Raw genomic sequence first — 24,138 nt, 5'->3', positions numbered from 1 at the left:
GCAAAATATCCCTCTACTATTCTTCTTCTTCAACAAAGCACCAACAAGGAAGATTTAGCTCAGAGGGAACAACATGATCCAAAATCATAACCATAACGTATCACATATCAGAGGGATGTATCCACCACACGCCTACCGAATATCTTGTAAGGAAAATTCAAAAAAGTAAATTAACATACATCTCTAATTCGGGATTGACTCTATCTTGGATTGTAGGGGTGTGGTCTGAATACGCACTTTTGTGTAGTTGCGACGTGATGACGTATGTACACGAGCCTACCGTGGCCAGGCCACAGTTTCACGGTTAGGTGTAAAAATGGCCACGGCCAGATGGCCTAGTGTGAGTGCACCCTCATAGACTGAAATTAATTGAGATTGCAATGGACGATTCCTGACGATTATTTCCTGATTCTCAATGTATACCTTGATAACTCTTAATAACGTGGTTAGGACCACCTCCATGATGTTATCTGTCCCGCCCTTCAGCCTCCTCAGTTTGTGGACATCATCCTCGAAGATGAGGAGGACTCCTCAGACGAGGAGTATTGTCCGGATGAAGACGAGGAAGAGGAGGAGACTGCGGAGGAGGTGAGCTGCTTTAAAACACGACACGTCTTTGATCATCTGTTGCGGTAGTTCAGACTTCTAATGTGCGTCTTTGTGTGTCAGACATTTCTGAGTGATGCAGACAGCATGGGGTCTTCACCCCGAGTGAGTCGAACTCCACGGCAGCAGGAGACCACCGAGAGGGCCGTGGGCCAATCACAGGTAGGCTTCTAGGGCCGCTAGCCAATCACAGGTAGGCTTCTTGGGAGAGCTAGCCAATCAGAGAAAGTGTCTGGTCTGACACCGTTGTTTGAATGGTTGAAAGTTGCTTTGGAAAAAGACTATATTTATGCTAAATGTCTTAAATATATATATATATAAACCCTTTTAAGCTTCAAATGTGCTATAATTGTTTTAGTAGTAGTAGTAGTTACAACCATTCTTTAAATGTCCAAAAAAACATTTTAAAAAAATGTCCAAAAAAAATGTGTAGTTGTAGTTGGCAAGCTGTTGGTAACAATTTATACTGCAGGTAAAAAAAATGTGCGTGGGAAAATGCTACTCGGTGAACAACACAGAACTGTAACTATGCAATGTTATTTTGTTAGAACAAAGGTAGTGAGATTTTGGCCAAAGTTATGACTAGAGCTACATCAGAAGAGCTTGTGAAGCCCACTGACGTGCCTCTAATCCGCTCAAAGTCGATCCGAATCAAACGTACATTGAATGGTTTGTCTATGTTGCAAAAACTGTGAATGAATGATGGCTTGGTCCAAACTATTGCAGCATAGTAAAGTTGTAGCACGTGCGTAACCGACGGGTTCATAGGGGTCATCTGGGTATTGTAAGACAATAAAATATCACGTGTGCGAATAATCTTCATGATCTCCTTTTATGAGATTGTTTTCGGTGGTAAAAATGGTTTCTTGAGTCCCGACGCCATGTTAATGAATTGAAAAGAATGTGGAAATAAACCTTTATTTCGCCCACAATGCATTTTTCCATAGAATACGTTGTTTTTTTATGTGCATAGCCCCTTTACCAGACATTTAGCTTTAGAAAACTATGAGGAAAACAAAGCCTAGTTGATGTGTGTATAGGGTTAGGGTCTGTAACTAGTACTGTATTAATTGTGTCCCTTTTTGTAATTAGTACTAATACATAACAGTTGTCTGTTACTAACCAGTGATGTGTCACCAGTGTCTCTTTGTAACTAGTACTAATGCATAACAGTTGTCTGTTACTAACCAGTAATGTGTCCCCAGTGTCTCTTTGTAACTAGTACTAATGCATAACATTTTTCTGTTACTAACCAGTGATGTATCACAAGTAGGGGTGCAACGGATCACAAAGCTCACGGTTTTTGAGTCACGGGTCGGATAATTTTCGGATCAACAACAACAATAAAGATAACAAGACAAATGTGACTTTAAATAAAATCTTCAACTGTGTAGAAACAAAATAAAGTGAAAAATTAGGTAATAATCCTGCTTCCTTTAAGCATGGTCAATATTTAAAAAAAAAAGTGCAATCTGAGGCATTATTCCTTCTTCTTTTTAACATGGATAGGATAGTAAATAATCCCTAAGACTGGATTTACAATTCAGGATGTCTGCATTGCCTGGGGAGAGTTTAGAGTCTACACTCCCAAGGCAATGCAGACATCCTTGTCTTCTTTTTTTTAGTTTGGTAGCGAAATACAGTTTCTGTGTTTTATTTGGCATTTTGTAAATCCATTGATTTCGGTTGGGAGACTCATTGCTCAGTGCAAGGGGGGTTGGTTGTAGTCTTTTCGCTCGATTCTAGCCCTACTGTTGATACGGCGAACCGAGTGAAAAGACTACAACCAAACCTGAACACGTCCGGTTCCGGTTTCCGTTTCAATGGGATTTACGGAACGCCAAATAAAACACAACAGAAACTGTATTACGCTACGATACTAATGATGTTGTTAATACCGGAATTGTCCTCCAAACATGCGCTGATCATCACGTGAGCGTACAACTTTTTTTTTTTTTTATCAGCCGATCCGCGGATCACTTGCGTCCCGAACCGTGATGGTTGATCCGTACGGATCACGGGAAACCTGTGAACCGTTGCACCACTAATCACAAGCGTCTCTTTGTAACTCGTACCAATGCATTCCAGGTGTCCAGGTGCTCCAAACACCCAAGGCTGTCTGCCGGCTCCTGCGGTTCCCAGCTCCACATCCCAGACTGTTCCTTCCTGGAGCGACTGGACGCCGTTGAAGAGGAGCTGGCGTTGAACACTTCCTGCCACTCTTACCAAGTAGGTAGCAAACTTTGAGCGCTGTGGATGGTCGGTCACGCGTTATCTTCCCCTAAGCCTGTCCTCCCCTTGCAGTCTCTGAACGAAGAGGTGGAGGAAGGTGACGAAGGGGAGGGAGACGGTGCCGGCGGGGCCGGTGGTGATGACGATGCCATCGGGCTCGTGGCGTTCCGCACCCGCTCCAAGCGCCCCCTCCGAGACGTCCCTTTGGGTCAGCTGGAGGCGGAGCTACTGGCTCCGGACATCACCCCTGACATGTACACCCCTGGCCCGCCTCTCTACAAGGAGGACCGACACTGGAGCCACTGGCTCCAGGGCCTGATGGCCTCCGACAATGAAGGTGGGTTTTCTTTAGGCTTGAGCTGGAGAGGGTTAGAAGTTAGGGGGTGGGGGTGTGAGGTTAGGGGCTAGGTGTAAGGGGGTTGGGGCACACACACACACACACACACACACTCACACTCACACTCACACTCACACACACAGTCCTCCCGATGGGACAGAGCAGCAGAGAAGTGCTGTATCTGCTTGGGTTGGGAGCAACAGTAAAATATCCCTCTACTATTCTTCTTCTTTAACAAAGCACCAACAAGGAAGATTTAGCTCAGAGGAAACATCCTGTAACACCATTATATTCTTCTGCAGACCTCACCATGTACTGCCAGTCTTATGTGCTATAAATTGGAAATGTTAACAGGGCAACTCTCTGTATTGTTTTCCTAGTTTTGTGGCGCCGCTAGTCCACATGCTAACAGAGGGCGCTTCTCTGTTCTGTTTCCTCCTGTTCTTGTCAGGGCGTTGGGGCTAGGGGTGGTAGGATGGCAGCGGCATGGTTTGAATAGGTCCTAGTTTAGCAGTAGCATGGTTGGCATGAATGACTTCTTTATTTATTGGCACCACGATATCTCCGGCTTCGAGCATAGCAGTAGCGTGGGGTCGGCTTAGCTCAGGGGGTAGAGCAGTTGTCTTGTAACCGAAAGGTTGCTGCAGCTAGTTCGATCCCCAGCTCCTCCTAGCTGAGTGTCGAGGTGTCCCTGAGCAAGACACTTAACCCTAACTGCTCCTGACGAGCTGGCTGTCTCCTTGCATTGTTGACTCTGCCGTCGGTGTGTCAATGTGTGTATTAACCGATGTAAGTCGCTTTGGATAAAAGCGTCTGCTAAGTGCCCTAATTACAATTGTAATTGTAGCGTGGTTTGAATGGCTTGTAGCGTAGCGGTAGCCTTATATAATATCTTCTAGGTGAGTTGTATCATTGCATGAATATGCTCGCTGTGAATTAATTCACTGTGTGCTCCTCCTCTTCCTCTCAGAAGAGGCAGATGATGAAGATGACCCAGAGTACAACTTCTTGGCGGACTTGCGTGAGCCGGACCAGGAGGACTACAGGACGGACCGTGCTGTTCGAATCACCAGTAAGCTACAATACTACTACTCCCTCCATAATGCTCCAACACCCTCAATACTACTAGAAATACCTCTGTAATACTACGCTACAATACTACTACTCCCTCCATAACACTACCACACCCTCAATACTACTAGAAGTACCTCTGTAATACTACGCTACAATACTACTACTCCCTCCATAATACTACCACACCCTCAATACTAATAGAAGTACCTCTGTTATACTACGCTACAATACTACTACTCCCTCCATAATACTACCACACCCTCAACAGGGCGAATGCTACCCCATCACTACTACTAGAAGTACCTCTGTACTACTACACTTCTACTCCCTCCATAATATTCATACTACCACTCCCTCAAAAGGAATAATACTAGCTCACTATGACTACTAGAAGTACCTTTGTACTGCTTCTATATAAAGAGAATTGAAGCTTTTTATACTGGGCTCAAGAGATTTAAAGTGGTCCGCTGAAGCGTGGCGAGTGTGTTGACACTTCGATCTTCTTTCCAGAAAAGGAGGTGAATGAGCTTCTGGAGGAGCTGTTTGACACGGTAAGACTTTTAACTAGGCCAACCTCTTAACTAGGCCAACCTCCTATACTATAACCAGTATACAAAGCTGTCTGTAAACCAATAGAAACCGTTTTATATGCTGTATGTATCAATAGAAACCCCTTTATAAGGCTGTATGTAAACCAATAGAAACGCGTTTTTATATGCTGTATGTAAAACAATAGAAACCCCTTTTATAAGGCTGTATGTCAACTAATCACGGCTCTGCTCCCTCAGTTCAAAGAAGAGCTGGTTGTGGAGGAAGCCCCGTCACAGACGGTGGCTAAATTCAATGTCCCGCAGGCGCTACGGTAGTGCAAACACACACACACACACACTCACATGACCTGCACATGGAAACAAACGCAGTCCTCCCGATGGGACAGCGCAGCAGAGAAGTGCTGTATCTGCTTGGGTTGGGAGGAACAGTAAAATATCCCTCTACTATTCTTCTTCTTTAACAAAGCACCAACAATGAAGTTTTAACTCAGAGGGGACATCCTGAAACACCATTATAGTCTTCTGCCGGCCTCACCATGTACTGCCAGAGTCTTAAGTGGAAATGTTAACAGAGTGCATTTCTCTGTACGTTTTTCCTTGTTTTGTGGCGCCACTAGCCAACATGCTAACAGAGGGCCCTTCTCCGTACTGTTTCCTCCTTGTTTTGTGGCGCCACTAGCCAACATGCTAACAGGGTGCACTTCTCTGTACTGGTTCCTCCTAGTTTTGAGGCGCCACTAGCCAACATAATAACAGAGTGCACTTCTCTGTACTGTTTCCTCCTAGTTTTGAGGCGCCACTAGCCAACATGCTAACAGAGTGCCGCCGGGCTGTGAGAGAGCAGTTTGACGCCCAGCAGCAGCGGAGGGCCGTGCAGGTCACGTCCAGCCGCTGCCCGGGTACCCCCACTGTGGCCCGCAACCCTGGTACCCCCAACACGGCCCGCAACCCTGGTACCCCCACCGTGGGCCGCTGCAATGCCACCCCCACCGCCCCACCACTGCTGGTGCTGCAGCCTCAACTCCGCCCCGCGCGCTTCTTGAACCACGTCCAGAAAGGCCATCTGCAGCAGCAGGTCCAGCAGGTGAGCTCATCTCATGTTGGCTGCCGTTGACTATCACGGCAGCGTTACCCAGTCGAATCCTAAAGCTGACAGGATGCTCCGCCGCCACACTGAGTGGCTCCAGAGGAGCTGTCACACTAAACCTAAACCTTGCTGCACACATTTGATCTTGACGAGTAACGGCACAGTGATGCTGGGCTCCAGTGTGAGACGGTTCTGTTTCCTGTTTCCTGTTCATCAGCATGTGCAGCTGCTGACTCAGGTCCACCTCCTGAGCCGATGTGTTAAAGCTCTTCACAATGAGAGCTCCATCACCAAAACATACCTGGTGAGTAACCATGGCCTGTTCATTTACCGTGACAACACCCGGTCATTATCCAGAAACAACACCAACAACAGGCCAGCAACCGTAACAACACCACACCACTTGGTCAGTAACCATGACAACACCTGGTCAGCATCCATGTAAACACCAAACCACTTGGTCAGTAACCATGACGACACCTGGTCAGTACCCATGACGACACCTGGTCAGTACCCATGACGACACCTGGTCAGTACCCATGACGACACCTGGTCAGCAACCATAACCACACCAAACCACTTGGTCAGTAACCATAACACCAAACCACTCGACCAATAACCATGACAACATATGGTCCGTAGCCATGACAGCACCTGGTCAGCAACCATAACGACGCCAAACCACCTGGTCAGTGACCATGACAACAGCGGGTCAGTAACCATGACGACCCCCGGGTCCCCACTCCGACAGCGGGTCACTCATGACGACGGGCTCCTTGCTCCTGCAGGAGGAGCTGCAGCAGTTCTCCGGCCGCGCTGAGGCCACGGGCCGCAGGAGCAGCTTCAGAGCGTCCAACCTGGAGGAGGCGCTGCTGCTGCTCCAGGAGGTGGAGGAGAAGGAGAAGGAGAAGACCCCCGTCAGCCCGCGGCCGTCGGCCCCTACAGCCGGACGCTGGCTCCCCGAAATGAGCTCTAGCATCAACAGTGAGTCTGGAACCTACCAGGTTAACCCTAACCCAACTAGGTTCATCCTAGTCTCAGTCCTACCAGGTTAACCCTAACCCAACTAGGTTCATCCTAGTCTCAGTCCTACCAGGTTAACCCTAACCCAACTAGGTTCATCCTAGTTTCAGTCCTACCAGGTTAACCCTAACCCAACCAGATTCATCCTAGTTTCAGTCCTACCAGGTTAACCCTAACCCAACCAGATTCATCCTAGTCTCAGTCCTAACAGGTTAACCCTAACCCAACCAGGTTCATCCTAGTCTCAGTCCTACCAGGTTAACCCTAACCCAACCAGGTTCATCCTAGGCTCAGTCCTACCAGGTTAAACCTAACCCTGCACGGTTCATCCTATTCTCGGTCCTACTAGGTTAACCATAGTCTCAATCCTCCTAGTTAACCTTATTCTCAGTCCTACTCGGTTAACCTCAGTATCACTCTGACTAGGTTAACCCCAGTTCCAATAGTTTAACCTTTAGTCTCAATCCTACTAGGTTAACTCCAGTCTATGTTAGGGTGAGGGTTACTCACTCATTTTGACCTGTTTGACAAAGCTTTTCATAGTTCGGCTGGCACCCCAAAACTCAGCTTTGAGTAACTTGGTGCCTAAACAACAAACAGCCAAGTAAAGTGTGTGTGTGTGTGTGTGTGTGTGTGTGTGTGTGTGTGTGTGTGTGTGTGTGTGTGTGTGTGTGTGTGTGTGTGTGTGTGTGTGTGTGTGTGTGTGTGTGTGTGTGTGTGTGTGTGTGTGTGTGTGTGTGCGCGCGTAGGTCACGTGTACCCCTACATCCCAGCAGACATGGCCTGGCTGATGGCCACCAGGAGGCTGTTCCTCCACCCAGAGCTGCTCCCCATCTGCAGCATGGACCCCCAGCTCCACTCCCCCCGAACCAGGACCCTGTACACCCCCGCCGAGGACTGGTAAACACCAGGCACACGGACGCACCACAGGTGTACTCTACATAAAGGAACCGGTCCTGTGGTGGGTGGTTAACATGTGTGATGTGGATGCCCACAGCCTGATAGCCCTGGGGCTGAGGAACTTCTCCGGGACGCTGGACCTCCATCAGATGCTCAGCTCCTACCTGGTGCTGAAGAAACCCTGGAAGCTGCGCAGGAGAGTCTGGGAGATGAGCGGCGCCAAGGCCCCGGCCAACAACCCAATCAAGGTCTGTTGTCTAACACACACACACACACACACACACACACACACACACACACACACACACACACACACACACACACACACACACACACACACATTGGTGTCTGTAGATATTTATATAGATAGGCCCACATGTAGAAAGATTATTTTTTAAATCTATTACAGATTCTCCTTTTGTTTGGATTGACAAAAAAGGAAAAAGGTTTTGTATGAATAAAAAGAGAATTAATCATCGAGTCCCCTTGGCTGACCTCAGTGGTTGCCTACGTATGCCTCTATGGTATGATCGCCCATCGGGACGGGCTCAATCATACACATCGCCACAATACACATTCATTAGGTAGTCTAGAAATGACCCACAGAGGGGCCCCCTAACCTTGACCTTGCAGAGCGTCCAGACCCCGTGACTCTGGTGTCTTCCTGTCAGGTGTTCCGTGAGGGCGGGGGGCTCCCGGCCATGCCCTCGGCCTGCGGACCCACTGAGCCCGGAGAGCAGCGCCCCCCGGTGCACCGGGAGACCACCTGCATGCCCGAGTGGCTCAAGGTAATCCTCCGCTGTTCGCCCGGGTCACGGGTCGGCCCTGTAGCTAAGGAAGGGATTCGCCTCGGAAAAACCTTTTGTTGGGATCGCGATGTGAGATGACTGGATGTGTGATGTTGGTCTTATGTCTCAACGGAATATACGTTTATTAGTCCCTCCAGAAAAATGTGGCGTTTTTTTGTGATAGTTGTGGCCAAAGGTCCTTGATCATGCGACACGTTTTCTTAAAAAATTCGATGAAATGTGCGGCATATATATGCATTTTTATGCGATGAAATTGCGGAAAACTTGCGAAAAATGCAGCTTTCGATGACGTTCACGTCGCGTAATTCCGTCACTTCATAACGTTTCCATGGCAACAGGGGGAAATGGCTGCTCTTGTGTGAAGTAAACGCACCATTTTTCAACTTTCTGCCAAGATATATGTGACTTCTTTGCAACGAAAATGCGGGGATTATGAAATCATGCAAGCCTCGCATATTTTGCGCGGAAATAGGCAATTTATGCGGTGAAAGTGCGGCATATTTGAAAAAATGCGGCCCCCGCATAAATATGCAGACTTCACGTTTTTCTGGAGGGACCGTTTATTGTACTCTGGCGCCTGGCTCTTGGTTAGTGATTTAGTTGGTTGGTTTTTTTATGACTTGAGGTGGAGATGGATGTCGATTGCTGGAATAAAGGGAAAGGTGGATGTGCCTGGTAATCAAGGGCTCAAGGGCACACACTGCCACAACACATTAGATGAATGAAGTAGATCTAGATGAAATGATCTATATAGATCATTATAGACACACAAATTATCTGGTGTGAATTTGACTTTGTCTTTCCCTTACCTCATCAGTCATGGTAATACTATGATTGATTTTCCCTTTATTGATGTTTCTGTGGTTAAACCCTAAACATCCTTTAAAAAGTCTTAAATTCATGTTTCTAAATTTAAATTCGTTACAAATGTCAAATGGTGGTCTTAAATACTGTAACTCAAGGACTTAAATTTGTCGGGGGAGGACTATATATATTTTTATTTTCTCGTGGGACTTTTCAGGAAGGACATGTAGAGAGGCTTCTTTCTTGCTAGCTGCATATACAACAATTATCTGCGTGCTTGCTAGCTAGTCGGCGACAATGGGTAGGGGCAAATTCAAGGACAGTTGGCTGGAAGACGTCCGTTTCCGAAGTTGGCTCGCTTCTGTTGCCAACCCCCACCATTGCGTGTTTTAGGTCTTAAATTTAATTTAAGGCGGTATTAGAAAGGTCTTAAATTTGACTTGCTGAAACCTGCAGATACCCTGTAATAGCTATTGGGTAAAACAAATCAGATAATTTTTAAATAGTGAGAACTGTGCCTTCTAGATTGTTGAGCATTTAATTTCAGTCATCGCTTCCTCTGTACATGGGGGGTAACCCGTACGGTGTTACTTGTCTCCTTCACAGAAGAGTCAGCCAGTCATCCAGAAAGCCGTGCTGAGCTCCGGCCAGGCTTCCTGCCCCTCCTGGCTGCCAAGGGACACCCAGCTGAGGCTGCATCCGTCCCGCCCCCCCACAGTGACCAAGCAGCACCCCAACTCTCCCCCCCGCCGCCTCAAACCCAAAAGACCCTTTTCTTTGGCTCGCAGCTCTCGCCTGCCACCTCTCATCATGGCAAACAGCCAATCAGTCGGCCAGCAGCCAAGCTCGGCTGCTTCAACAGCCTCCGTACCGGACATAAGGCCCAGTACTGTAGAGGACATCGCTCCCTCTCTACAGGACATAAGACCCAGTACTGTAGAGGACACCGCCCCCTCTCTACAGGACATAAGACCCAGTACTGTAGAGGACACCGCCCCCTCTCTACAGGACATAAGACCCAGTACTGTAGAGGACATCGCCCCCTCTCTACAGGACATAAGACCCAGTACTGTAGAGGACACCGCCCCCTCTCTACAGGACATAAGACCCAGTACTGTAGAGGACACCGCCCCCTCTCTACAGGACATAAGACCCAGTACTGTAGAGGACATCGCCCCCTCTCTACAGGACATAAGACCCAGTACTGTAGAGGACACTGCCCCCTCTCTACAGGACATAAGACCCAGTACTGTAGAGGACACTGCCCCCTCTCTACAGGACATAAGACCCAGTACTGTAGAGGACACAGCCCCCTCTCTACAGGACATAAGACCCAGTACTGTAGAGGACACCGCTCCCTCTCTACAGGACATACGACCCAGTACTGTAGTCACAACCCCGTCTCTACGGGACATAAGACCCAGTACTGTAGTCCAACAGGACACGGCCACTTCTGTAGCTCATATTGCGCCTCGTACTGTCACTGTATCCAATGTGCTTCAAGGAGGGGGTCTCCTCCCCATCCGGGCCACACTGCACTGTGCCTCAACATCCACAGGCTGTGGAGGAGTGGGAGGAGTGGGAGGAGTGGGAGGAGTGGGAGGAGGGGGAGGAGGAGGAGGAGTGGGAGGAGGGGGAGTGGGAGGAGGAGTGGGAGGAGGGGGAGGAGGAGGAGGAGTGGGAGGAGGAGGAGGGGGAGGAGGGAGGGGAGTAGATGAGGTGCATATTGAAGGAGCAGGGAAAGAACACGGCGTGGGAGAGGAAGAACATGGAGGAGGAGGTGGAGGAGGGGAGGAGGCTAATGAAGGAGGTGGAGAGGAGGACGGCGGGGGAGGGGGACAGGAAGAGGGGCACGCAGGAGGGGGAGAGGAGGGCCATGAAGGAGCGGGCGAAGAGGGGAACGGAGGAGGAGGAGGAGGAGCGGAGGAACACAGGGAGGAAACGGGAGGCGGGGACGACGGGCAGAGCGGAGGAGAGGGCGACGAGGGCGGGGATAAAGACGGAGAGGAAGACGGGCCGGGCAGGGGAGAGGAGGAAGATGACTTTGACGATCTGACTCAGGATGAAGACGAGGAAGAGGAGATGTCTTCAGAGGAGTCCATTCTCTCCGTTCCAGAGCTGCAGGTAAAGCAAGGGAATTCACTCGTGACTAACTAATGACTGCTTAAGAACCTGGTACGGTTCGATTCGCAAAGGTGCGGTACGGATTGCGTTTCCGCCCGCCAAAAGTGGGCGTGACCCGGACTGAGCCGTACTCGTTTTGCCCTCGTCTTCAGTACTCCTCCGTTGGGGTACTGAGACACCTGAAAGGACGCCGGAAAATTCGAGCTACACACCCCCTCCGTTGATTGGTCGACAGAATCGCCACTTCCGGGCGACGTGGGGATAAAAACAAACAAACAGCAGCCTCGAGGTATTATTCTTTACAATTAACATGTTGCGTAAAACGCTTGCTTGGGCGAACAAGGAGGTGGAGACGTTCCTCTGCATTCTTGGGGAGGAAGACAATGTGTACGATGTTTACATAGCTGCCGTGGCGATCGACATCCAGCCTACCATAAAGGTTACTGTCGGGGACGGAAACGCAACCTCGGAACTGAGCTGGGCTATACCGCCCCCTCCCTACCGCACTGAGGCGAACCGAACCGTACCGCACCCTGCAGTGGAAACGCGGCATTATAGAGTGGCCTTGGCCGCTCTATAAAGCTCAGAGGATACTGTCATCACTGACCTTGGCAGGAGCCTTCAGCAGGTCGCTATAACTCCCCTCTTCTTCCTCAGGAGACCATGAAGCAGCTGACCTGGCTGGCCTCGGAGAGGAGGCTGGGAGGAGAGGACTCTGAGGAGGACCACTCCCCCGGCTCCCAGAACTCCCAGGAGGAGATCTCTGAGGAGGAGGAGGAGGGGCTGGCCAAGGGGGAGGAGGAGGCCGGAGAACACCGGCGCTCCGAGGCGGCCGGGGGCGGCGCTCCGGGCGGAGAGGGACTTCCCAGAGGAACGGGAAAGACGCTGGCGAGAGGGAGAGGTGAGTCTGGTGTCAGGGTTGCCGCGGTGTGGACATTTTCACACCGAGTAATACACTCGTGCCAACACCGGTTTTACCGAGTATAAACTTTGAAACTAGGTCAACCGCCATCTTCTCCGTCAACTCTCCTCTCACACTCGGTGACAGCGTGCCAATTCTCGGTGACAGCGTCTTATAACGATCTATATATAATATAACGGCCAAAAGCTCTGTGCGCCTCCGGATGGCCGTAGCGCGGGGAGCTCTCGTAGGGATTGGGCTTCGCAGGGTTTGTTTACCGGCGTTCCTATGGTTACCGGTCTTGTGTGTTCCAACGGTTTATTAGGTAGCCTATCTATTATTATATCCATCTATTATTATTATTATTATTAAAACATTTTTATTTTCTTGATTATAATTATATTATTAATTTTTACTGAATTTTCTTTGATTGCTGGAAGAAAAAAAAAACTAAAGACTGAGTAATCGGTGTTGGCCTCAACACTGGCAAAACCGTATACCGCGGCAACCCTATCTGGTGTGTTTATACAGTCGCTCACCGAGGGTCCTTCTTTCATCGGCCTGACCCTTGTTAGACATGTGAACCTAGCAGTAAAGTTCAGGTCAATGATCTCCTCTCTAATCTCAGATCTCATTCATATTTTAAGATCTCATCTCAGATCTCATCTCTGATCTCAGATCTCATTCATATTTTAAGATCTCATCTCAGATCTCATCGCTATTCTCAGATCTCCAATCTCAGGTCTCTTCGCTATTCTCAGATCTCACCTGTAATCTCAGATCTCATCTCAGAACACATCTCTAATCTGTGATCTGGTCTCAGGTCGAATCCGTCCCCCAAAGCGCCGTCGCCCGGAGCGGCACAGCAAGGACTCCGCCAAACTGCTGCTGCTGTACGACCACCACCTCCTGGACAACGACCCGCAGAGAGAGAGCAAAGACACAGCCTTCGCCCAGGCCTACCTGACCAGGGTAGGAACCCATCACAACACAGGCTCACCTGATCAGAGTAGGAACCCATCACTACACAGGCTCACCTGTAGGAACCCATCACAACACAGGCTCACCTGTAGGAACCCATCACAACACAGGCTCACCTGTACTAGGAACCCATCACAACACAGGCTCACCTGTAGGAACCCATCACAACACAGGCTCACCTGTAGGAACCCATCACAACACAGGCTCACCTGTAGGAACCCATCACAACACAGGCTCACCTGTAGGAACCCATCACAACACAGGCTCACCTGTACTAGGAACCCATCACAACACAGGCTCACCTGTACTAGGAACCCATCACAACACAGGCTCACCTGTAGGAACCCATCACAACACAGGCCTACCTGATCATCTTCTCACTCTCCTTCCTCTCCTTCCCTCTCCTCCTCCTCCTTCTCCGCTCTCCTCCTCCCCTCCTCCTCTCTCCTTCTCCCCTCCTCCTCCTCCTCCTTCTCCGCCTCCTCGCTCTCCTCCTCCTCTCTCCTCCTCCTCCTCTCATTCTCCACTCCTCCTCCTCCTCCTCCAGGTGCGTGAGGCTCTGGGTGGTTCTCCAAAGAGGATGGAGGACTTCCTGTCCCTGCTCTATGAGTTTGAGGAGGCAGGGGAGGAGCAGGGCTCCATGGTCCAGCTGTACCGGAGCCTGCGCCGGGTCCTCCAGGACAACACCGAGCTGCTCCGGGACTTTGCTGCCTTCCTGCAGCCAGAGCAGGCTCTGGAGTGTGGCCTGGTGAGGGCTGGACCTTTTCCTACTGTGGTATTGCAATGTTAGTAGACTGGGTACCCCCAGCCCATTCTGCCGGCGATTTGAGTTTGCCCCGCAGAAGGGTCTGGAGAAGAGCAACACATTTCTTTCTATTTTAGATATGTTTTTGCGGGAGCCAATCACCAAGCTGGCTTTTCCCCCTTAACACAATGACGACGGGGAACCGACGGCAAGCAGCCAATCGCGTACAGTCATTTGAACTAGGCCCGTTGATCACGCCTCTTGCGCTGAAGAAAATGACAGCAGCTTCTCCAGACCAACGTGCAATCTACGATGGAGCTTGGTCTGGCAATAGTCAGGCTAGCATGCTGCTGTAATAGGATGTTATCCTATATGAGAGCACTGCTGACTCTCTGGCTTTCCCCTTCCTCTTGTCCCCTGACTCTGCAGTTTGAGGAGCAGCAGGCGTTCCAGAGAAGTCGTCGTTTCCTGAGGCAGTTGGAGATCAGCTTTGGAGAGAACCCGTCTCATTACCAGAAGATCATCAAGGCCCTACAGGGAGGGGACGACCTCAGCCAAACCAGTATCCACGAGGTACCTAACCCCAACTCAAACCCTAAACCTCAGCCAGTATCTATGAGGTAGCTAACCCAAACACCAGTCAGTATCCACGAGGTACCTAACCCCAACTCAAACCCTAAACCTCAGCCAGTATCTATGAGGTAGCTAACCCAACTGACTAGCTAACCAGTCAGTATCATAGAGTTAAACACTAACCAAAGCCTTTGCCGTATTGTAACTTTATCACCGCTGGTGTTCAGATGATCAGTCTCTTGGTCTTTTATTCTTGCGTGGTATTTTTGCGTTGTATTGTGTTGTTATTTTTGTGTTAGTCTGTATTCTAAGTGTCTATGTATGTGTATCTCAGCTGAAAGCTCAGATGGCCAGCCTGTTGAAGGGACACACCCACCTGCAAGGTGAATTCTGGGTGTTTTTTGATGAGCTCCGCCCACCGCTGGCTCGTCCAGGACAGTTCGAAGATGCTCATTGGCCAGAGGAAGGAGGCGGTACCTTGGACGGCATCGAGGCCATTGGTGCAGGATCCGGGGGGGGGGCCAACGATGGCTTTGAAGAAGTCACTCTCCCAGAACTCGAGGACGAGGAAGATGGACAGAAGATCCCTCCAATGGCTGTCCGGCGTCGCAGGAGGAAAATGGTTTCCTGCAGCAGCTACAAGGTTTGTGAAAACCTTTTTGGTCTCTAATCGCAGAAAATACCCAACTACAACCATGTGGCTAATGTGTTTTATAGTTAACTGACCTACCATGGTAGTTCATTTGTCGTGGCTCCCTAGTAAGGAATATATACGTATCTTGTTGTTGAAGGTACAATATGTAACAGATTGACTGTGCTAAATCATCCAATGTCATTGATATGTCATCAAGATGGATTCCATGAAGGAGATGCCCTGATTGCTCAGAAAGAAGCGAGGATAAACTGATAAAGAGGCAGACGTACGCAACCCAACACTGATGTTCTCACAGAGCCGTTCACTCTCTGGCTGATGGCTGGTGGCACTGACCTTTCTCACGAATTATACTCCAATTATTTTTTTTAATCTTGCCTTCATCCAGTGCTGTAATTCTCTACCTGTCATTGTGTTTGGGATTGTATTCACACGGTGACAACTCTATGGATCAATGCCTGGGGATGTAGGTATCACAGGGGGGTTCACACCTGGGAACTACCTTCTTCTCTTCTAGACCTCCGACGGAGTCTCTAAAACCGTGAAGAACCTGGAGCCACTCTTCCCTGCTGGAGACAAGGACAGAGGAGACGACGGGGGAGAAAGGGGTCGAGAGAAGGAAGCGGGGGACAAGGGTTCAGAAAAGGAGGGAGGAGACAAGGCTGGAGGAGACGACAACGAAGAAGAGGAGGAGGAGGAGGAGGGGGGAGACAAGGTTTCAGTGAAGGAGGGAGGAGACAAGCAGGGGGGAGACAAGATTCTAGGAGACGATGAAGAAGAGGGGGAGGGCGAGAGTGCAGGAGACAAGGTGGTGGGAGACAATGAGGGGGGAGATGAGGGGGCAGGAGACGCAGAGGGGGGAGATGAAGAGGAGGCAGAAAAAGAGGGAGGAGACATGGAGGGGGGAGTCGGGGAGGAGGCAGAGAAAGAGGGAGGAGATGAGATCGGAGAAAAGGAAGGAGGAGAAGTGGCAGTTGACTGTGAAGCCAGCAGTTCTGGGCCAGGTTGGTTTCTTTTTTCTAAACCGGAGGCTTTTTTTACAGCTATCGTTTGTTTACTTGGGACCAACTCATCATACGTGTAAACCTGTTACATTGGTTATTTTAGAACAACATTCAAGAGTGTGTTTTAGAGACCAAAATGTATAAGGAATGCCATGTGCATTCGTGCCTTATTGGTTCTGCTTACTTCGTTTTTGATAACCCGGGGAATGATTGCAACGGTTATTCTCGTTAATAATTACAAACTGAACTTATCTCACCTTAAAGATAATCCATCACCATGATTCCCTTTCCGATGAAAAGAGATAAGGATTATAATTGATTCTCCTTTGACGGGGCCAGCGGCGTCATCGTGGAACTACATTAAGGTCGGCCCTGCAGCCATGGCTGACGAAGAGGAAGAGGAGATGGAAGAGGGAGAGAATAAGCACAGTGATGGCGAACGCGGCCGCGCTGACGACTCCCCTCACGCCAGGCCAAGCCCCTCCCCCGAGACCGCCGTCGGGGCCAAGAACATGTCCCTCACGGCGAGCGGGGAGAAGGTGATCCTGTGGACCAGGTACAACCTTCTCCTCTTCAGCGGCTTGTAACGCGTCGGCCCCAGTGGGCTCAGGCCTGGTGAAGCTCACTGTCAAACCTGTGTTTCAGGGAGGCCGACCGAGTCCTTCTGACCACCTGTCAGCAGGACGGAGCCAATCAGAGCACATTCCAAGCCATTTCTAATCTGCTCGGCAACAAGACTCCGAACCAGGTGATTGGTTGTGCCATTAATATATCATCTATCTCTATCATCTCATTTGTTTTCAGTAAACAATCTGCGGGAGAGCTCTAGGTTTGTCCAGGGTTAGCTCCAACTAGCGCTAGGAATGTAAGTAAACATCCTGGTTTTATTGAGTCAATAGTCTGAATTTCTTTTCAGGTATCAAGGAGGTTCCGGGATTTGATGAAACTGTTTCGTACCGCTGCCCGTCAAGCCGATTCAGAGGAGGAAGTCCCTCCCTCTGAGCTGGCTGCAGCCAATGAGGGAGAGGGACAGGAATGACTCTAGGAATAAGTGATGTGTATATATATTGTAGCTTGTTTTTACTGTGTATAAAACATGTGTCATTTTTTCTGTACATAAATGAAACTGCTGATGCTTTTGTACATATTGAAGAAGGTATGCGATCATGTCTTCATTTTGTAAAATGTTTTTACATTAAACTAAAATACTTTATTTATAAAACATGTCTGGACAGTTTAATCAGAGCTTTGTAAACTGCAGCTACCAAACAGATCCAACATCAGGTGGGGAGGGATCATCAAGGTTTGGGACGTCACTGGTCGCACCGTTGGCAGAGTATAAAGGCCACGAAGGCCTAAAGAACAATAGCGAGCCCAGGTGGATTTCAGTCCTCCGATGAACAAGATTTACCTGCTGTTCTTCAATTAGACATGGGCAATGACGTGTTCTTTTATAGATTTCCAACTTGATTTGACAAAAATACTAGAAACGATATACAAATAGGCACATAGTGAAAAGGGTACAAACATCTGCCAAGAAGTTTCTATGAATATAAAAAATGGATTTCTTCAAACATAACTCAGTGTCTGTTAAACTATCTAAAATATAATAAAAGTTAAAATATATATTAATAAGGCCCCGGAACTGTCACGTAAACAAGAACCTTTGAAAGATTCTCTACAGAAGCTCCACCATTACCAGTTTGAGTCTCGATGTGTGTCAAAGGTTTTGTCCTTTGTAATGTAAATAGGCAGCTTTCCAACAGGTTCGGGTCGAACCCTATCCCCAGAACCTCTGTTTAGTCGGGGGTGGGTCCTGGTGGGTCTCCACCTCTTGGGCGAAGAGGGACCCTGCAGCCTCCATGGTGAAGATGAAGTAGAGGTTTGCTACCAACATGGTGAGGCTGGGTAGGAAGGACAGACCAAAGCCAAACCCCCGAACACTGCTGCCCAGGGAGGCCGCTATCCAGTACACCAACCTAGGAGAGGGACGAGTAGTATTCATTAAGTACTATTCATCCTATTGATGGACCAACATCTAACCTGGGGGAGGAACAAGTAGTATTCATTAAGCAATATTTATCCTATTGATACTCTAACATCTAACCTGGGGGAGGAACCAACAGTGTTCATAGACTCAAACGCCAAACTTACTAGTGGGAATCCAACTCCCAACACTGTTGACTCCCTGGAAGACCCATTCATCTGCCTTCTATTCTGGCTAGAGTTTGCAGTCCCAGAATCCTTAATCTATCTTGTATTCAGTCTAGAGCTGATCATACCAGAGCCTTTAATCTATCTTGTATTTGGTCTAGAGCTCATCATTCTAGAGCCTTTAATCTGTCTTGTATTCGGGCTAGAGCTCATCACTCTAGAGCCTTTAATCTGTCTTTTATTCGTGCTAGAGCTCATCATTCTAGAGCCTTTAATCTGTCTTGTATTCGGGCTAGAGCTCATCACTCTAGAGCCTTTAATCTGTCTTTTATTCGTGCTAGAGCTCATCATTCTAGAGCCTTTAATCTGTCTTGTATTCGGGCTAGAGCTCATCATTCTAGAGCCTTTAATCAATCTTGTATTCAGTCTAGAGCTCATCGTTCCAGAGCCTTTAATCCGTCTTGTATTCGGGGCTACACCTTACCTCCCCAAAGCAAACACTATGGTCAGCAGCGGCACCAGCTTCAGCTGCTCCTGGGAGAGGTACATCGCCATGACGACCAGCTGCACCATGTACAGCAGGAAGAGGGACGCCGAGTCGGCCAGGAAGCGGCGGTGGACCCTGACCAGCGGGCTCTCCTCACAGCCTCCGTCTTCCCTCACGTCGCCCGTCCTCAGGCGACTCGCTCCGAGGACCAGCCAGCCTGCAGGAGGTCAACACGCCGGGTTAGGAGGCACCCGTGTTTCCGAAGTTAAACTGGTTTGCTCTGATTGTAAATCGACTACAGTAAACTGGTTTCTAGAGCGCGGTAAACCGGATTCATACCGAGGATGATGGGCACCGTGGCGAAGACGGAGCAGCGCAGTGTGAAGACCAGCCTCATGGGGGCGCTCTCCAGCATGGGCGCGTCGAAGGGCAGGAACACAAAGCCCCCCCACACCAGGAAGGGGAACAGGAGGGCCGCCGTGAACAGCGACACGCCCGCCTTCAGAGCGTCTCTGTTTCCACAGCAACCGCCACCTGGAAACCGTCACGGTGAAGGTTAAATGGTGGCTGTTGACACTGCAGAAATTGTGAAAGTATATTGTTTCTTCATGAAGCCCTACAGCAGAGAGAGACAGGTCCTAACATGGCGAGAGAGAGGTCTAGAGGAAGGGGACCCTGGAGTAGAGAGTCCTGACGGTAGAGTGAGGCCTCGAGATGGACCCTACAGTAGAGAGAGAGACCCTACAGTAGAGAGAGACAGGTGCTATAACGTAGGGAGAGGTCTAGAGGAAGGAGACCCTAGAGTAGAGAGTCCTGACCGTAGAGAGAGAGACCCTACAGTAGAGAGAGAGACCCTACAGTAGAGAGAGGCCTCGAGATGGAGTCTAGAGTAGAGAGTCCTGACGGTAGAGAGAGGCCTCAAGATGGGCCCTACAGTAGAGAGAGACCCTACAGTAGAGAGAGACAGGTGCTATAACGTAGGGAGAGGTCTAGAGGATGGAGACCCTAGAGTAGAGAGTCCTGACCGTAGAGAGAGAGACCCTACAGTAGAGAGGCCTCGAGATGGGCCCTACAGTAGAGAGAGAGCCCCTACAGTAGAGAGAGAGACCCTACAGTAGAGAAGACCCTACAGTAGAGAGAGGCCTCGAGATGGACCCTACAGTAGAGAGAGGCCTCGAGATGGGCCCTACAGTAGAGAGAGAGACCCTACAGTAGAGAGAGGCCTCGAGATGGGCCCTACAGTAGAGAGAGAGAGACCTTACAGTAGAGAGAGGCCTCGAGATGGGCCCTACAGTAGAGAGAGAGACCTTACAGTAGAGAGAGGCCTCGAGATGGGCCCTACAGTAGAGAGAGAGAGACCTTACAGTAGAGAGAGAGACCCTACAGTAGAGAGAGGCCTCGAGATGGGCCCTACAGTAGAGAGAGAGACCCTACAGTAGAGAGAGGCCTTGAGATGGGCCCTACAGTAGAGAGAGAGACCCTACAGTAGAGAGAGACCCTCCAGTAGAGAGAAAGAGGCCTAGAGACAGACCCACATTACAGAGAGGGAGAGGACCTTACATTTTGAGGGCTGCTGCTCAGGATACCAGTCGGGGTAGAAGTCTTCAGCTGGGGGGACATGAGTTCCCAGAAAGGGGACTTTTTCCGTGTCTGTATCCCAGAAGTCTTTGCTGCCCATGGGTGTGCAGCGAAGAACTGTCACCTCGGGACTGAGCAGCTGAGCTGCTTCCTCTCTCTCATGTTCCTCAATCTTCCTCCCCAGCGCCAGTTCACTCTCCGTTTGACTTTGTCCTCCATTAAGGGATGAGCTGTCTGGGCTCCGCCTCTTCATCATTTGAGCGTCTTTATCTGTCCACTGTAGAGTACTGGGCTCCAGTCTGGCCGAACTCACCATCTCCTCTTCCTCCATCGCATTCATTTATAGTTGTGGCGCCCTCTGGTAGCGGATAGATGACACTTCTGTTTTGATGCACAAAAATTTTCGATTACATTTCTTATGCGCTTTTAATATGTGAGCGAATCTGGCTCCAACAAACGAAATGCCCTGAAGTTGATAATAAGACAATGAAATATGTAACTACTTTCGTGGTAAGTATTAATTGAGCGTATAAGTTGTTTATTTATTTATTTGGGGACCAAGCTTCGTATTTCCTGGATCTCTGACGCAATAAACAAAAAAAGTGGCAAACCAACCCTAACAGGTAGGTGTTTGTCATTATGTTGAGTTTATCAAGGAAATATATATATTTAGAAGTGACTGTTTTAAAAAACAATGAAATCACTTCTCAACCGGCTACAGGAATATTACAGGAACTAGTTTGGAAAAAGCCATCACCTTTCAACTTATAGGTTGTGACGTATTTATCAAAACTATGTATTCACCCAAGGATGGCTAAAAGGCTCAAATAGAGAGATGGTAAAACGCCAACATTCTTACTTGCTTATAACGCTGTAGCTTTAGTGGTGACTTGGTCGTCGTCTGTTTCTCTGTTTAAAGCTGTGTTTTGTTCCGTGCCGACCTGCTGGTTTCAGTAGGTGTGCTCTGGAGGTTTCAGGTGAAGCACCAGCGGTGTTTTTCTTAAAGGCGTAGCGCACCAATTCAGAACCAAATACAACGACGGAGGGTCAATATTTTATATTTATATTATCCACCATGTCTTCGATTTGAATTACCTGGCCGATCAGCTCTGTATACAAATTTGTTTACTCCGTGCAATTCTACGTCGTTAAAATAAACCAATAGTATACGTTCAGTGCTATAGAGCAAAATCCAGTTCCCTCTCTTTGTACAGGCCTATATTTAACTTTATTTGACAGTACTGTATAGGCCGTCTGTCAGTTATATGTATGTACGCATGTATATACATACATATATATATATATATATATATATATATATATATGTATATATATATATATATATATATGTATGTATATATATATATATATGTATGTATATATATATATATATGTATATATATATATATATATATATATATATATATATATGTATGTATATATATATATATGTATATATATATATACATATATATATTATGTATGTATATATATATACATATATGTATATATATGTATATATATATATATATATATATATGTATGTATATATATATATATGTGTATATATATGTATATATATGTATATATATGTATATATGTATATATATATGTATATATGTATATATGTATATGTATATATACGTATATATATATATGTATATATATATATACATATATATATATATATATATATATATATGTATGTATATATATATATATATATATATATATATATATATATATATATATATATGTATATATATATATATGCATATATGTCTATTTATATGCATATATATATATATATGTATATATATATATATGCATATATGTCTATTTATATGCATATATATATATATATGTATAATCTTTGTATATTATATACATACATACATGCATACATACATACAGTACATGCTGTACATTCTCACATACATACATGAGTGTATATATAAAGAGGGGATGTGTAGAAATGACCTCATGGTTCCAATAAACGGGTGGAGCTGAATGATTCAGGAATATACAAACAAAACACATCTTCATCTCCCTGACACTGGCGTCTTTGTGTTCCTCCGTCAGCTGCAGTCAAGTGTCCCAGCGCCGCTCTTGTGTGAGTGTGTGTGTGTGTGTGTGTGTGTGTGTATGTGTGTGTGTGTGTGTGTGTGTGTGTGTGTGTGTGTGTGTGTGTGTGTGTGTGTGTGTGTGTGTGTGTGTGTGTGTGTGACAGTGACAGAGAGATAGTTTGTGCCAGTCAGTGCCAGGCTGAGCCACTTCCAGAGAGACCTCCACTAGAACTGGTCTCGGACTATCCTCCAGGACATCTAGGACCTGTCTTGAGAAACCAGGTTATATAAGCTTATTATATGTTGGAATAAAAAGGCGCGTTTCGATTGGTTCCTTGGCTCATACAAATAATATTTCGCCATTTCTACGGTGGCCCCCAATAGCATGGTGCACTAGTTCCTACTTGAACCCTGTGCCAACCAGGTTCGCTAAATGCCATGTAAACACTGAAGCCCGGTTGTGTAACCTGTTTTTTTTCCTTGAGCGATACCTGGTTATGACACCTATGGTAACCTGATTCTTATCCGCTTCAGGTCCGATACTATTCCCATGCAACGTGTTACCAGGCAGTTTCCGGGGGGGCTTTCCCTGGAAGCTTGAGGTGTAGTAAGGTGTAGTGGAGACTGGTGGCAATAGATCATGGATCATAGACCAAGATCCTAAGAATGAAGATGTCAGCTCCCAGATCGCAGGATTTCATATTAAGTCTATGACACGCACAAAACTGTCAAATAATATCACCAGTGAAGATTCATAAACCAGGGCATGTTTGGTGTTTGTCAACCCTAGCCCAATATCTGATACCATCCCCAAAGATATATATTTATCTGACACACTTGGCTTTATATTACTTTGGTTGTGCCGGTAGATTGCAGAGATTGGAGTCTGGTGCCTCAGAGGAAAGCTTTGCTTGGGCGGGTTAGGGTAATATTATCTTGGTAACTATAGATCACTAGGTATGTTTCGTGGAAATCGCATAACATCATAAAAAAGTGGTACCTGAAAACGGTATCTTTAGAGTTAGAGTACTGGGTGTACCCTAGCCTTGTCCTCTATTCCAGTATCCGAATCCTCTAACCTCAACACACTGACCCTAAAACACATTGCCTACTCTTTGTTCCCTAACCCAGTACTCTAATCAACCTTTCAACTATACCCCAACACTTGACACCTAGTGCCCTAACTCTTAGGAAAGATACAGTTTTCAGGTAGTACTTTTTTTATCCGAGACGTGATCTATAATAACCAAGATAATATAACCCTAACCCAAATAAAACTTTCCTCTGAGGCACCAGACTCCAATGTCTTCAATCTACCGGCACAACCAAAGTAAAATAAAGTCCAGCGTGTCAGATAAATCTCTATCTTTTGGGGTGGCGTCAGAGAGGGGGAGTCTGCTTGGCAGACTGCAGAGCATCCTTGACACTGACTCTCCTCCTCTCCATGATG

The 24,138-nt window shown here is 47.7% G+C and overlaps 2 protein-coding genes across 3 annotated transcripts in view; one reads left to right on the top strand and one right to left on the bottom strand.

The window, feature by feature from the left end:
- Positions 1-18,630, top strand: part of LOC130392342 (GON-4-like protein) — a 20,911-nt gene extending 2,281 nt beyond the window's left edge. The window contains exons 7-31 of the mRNA XM_056602834.1: positions 487-588; positions 670-768; positions 2,695-2,835; positions 2,911-3,175; positions 4,146-4,247; positions 4,760-4,800; positions 5,038-5,111; positions 5,587-5,884; positions 6,105-6,328; positions 6,612-6,871; positions 7,660-7,810; positions 7,908-8,058; positions 8,482-8,598; positions 10,030-11,001; positions 11,266-11,547; positions 12,205-12,448; positions 13,272-13,420; positions 13,977-14,177; positions 14,604-14,747; positions 15,082-15,390; positions 15,917-16,060; positions 16,145-16,403; positions 16,743-16,959; positions 17,049-17,151; positions 17,320-18,630. Of these exons, the coding sequence (XP_056458809.1) occupies positions 487-588; positions 670-768; positions 2,695-2,835; positions 2,911-3,175; positions 4,146-4,247; positions 4,760-4,800; positions 5,038-5,111; positions 5,587-5,884; positions 6,105-6,328; positions 6,612-6,871; positions 7,660-7,810; positions 7,908-8,058; positions 8,482-8,598; positions 10,030-11,001; positions 11,266-11,547; positions 12,205-12,448; positions 13,272-13,420; positions 13,977-14,177; positions 14,604-14,747; positions 15,082-15,390; positions 15,917-16,060; positions 16,145-16,403; positions 16,743-16,959; positions 17,049-17,151; positions 17,320-17,442 (5,172 nt within the window). The 3' untranslated portion in view covers positions 17,443-18,630. The remainder of the gene's footprint in view (positions 1-486; positions 589-669; positions 769-2,694; positions 2,836-2,910; positions 3,176-4,145; positions 4,248-4,759; positions 4,801-5,037; positions 5,112-5,586; positions 5,885-6,104; positions 6,329-6,611; positions 6,872-7,659; positions 7,811-7,907; positions 8,059-8,481; positions 8,599-10,029; positions 11,002-11,265; positions 11,548-12,204; positions 12,449-13,271; positions 13,421-13,976; positions 14,178-14,603; positions 14,748-15,081; positions 15,391-15,916; positions 16,061-16,144; positions 16,404-16,742; positions 16,960-17,048; positions 17,152-17,319) is intronic.
- Positions 16,852-21,616, bottom strand: LOC130392528 (transmembrane protein 79-like). 2 transcript variants are annotated; one of them, XM_056603065.1, is made up of 5 exons: positions 21,482-21,616; positions 20,605-21,003; positions 19,384-19,578; positions 19,042-19,261; positions 16,852-18,382 (listed from the first exon to the last, which is right to left on the bottom strand). In XM_056603065.1, exons 2-5 carry the CDS (start codon positions 20,960-20,962, stop codon positions 18,184-18,186), a joined length of 972 nt encoding a protein of 323 aa, XP_056459040.1. In that variant the 5' UTR covers positions 20,963-21,003; positions 21,482-21,616; the 3' UTR covers positions 16,852-18,183. The 2 variants fall into 2 exon arrangements, with proteins under 2 accessions (XP_056459040.1, XP_056459039.1); XM_056603064.1 differs by having other exon boundaries at positions 16,855-18,382; positions 20,605-20,980.
- Between the last annotated feature and the right edge of the window lie 2,522 nt (positions 21,617-24,138).

The sequence above is a fragment of the Gadus chalcogrammus genome, chromosome 11, assembly GCF_026213295.1.
Source record: "Gadus chalcogrammus isolate NIFS_2021 chromosome 11, NIFS_Gcha_1.0, whole genome shotgun sequence".
Lineage (NCBI taxonomy): Eukaryota > Metazoa > Chordata > Actinopteri > Gadiformes > Gadidae > Gadus > Gadus chalcogrammus.
Note: the sequence above shows the minus strand (reverse complement) of the source record. Positions and strands in the feature narration are given on the sequence as shown.

What these genes read in the sequence shown, in the direction of transcription:
- LOC130392528 (XM_056603065.1), bottom strand. Translation starts at nt 20,962, where the DNA reads ATGAATGCGATGGAGGAAGAGGAGATGGTGAGTTCGGCCAGACTGGAG. An exon ending in TGAGCAGCAGCCCTCAAAAT is followed by an intron (nt 19,579 to 20,604) that starts GTAAGGTCCTCT and finishes GACGGTTTCCAG; the next exon opens with GTGGCGGTTGCTGTGGAAAC. An exon ending in CACGGTGCCCATCATCCTCG is followed by an intron (nt 19,262 to 19,383) that starts GTATGAATCCGG and finishes GACCTCCTGCAG; the next exon opens with GCTGGCTGGTCCTCGGAGCG.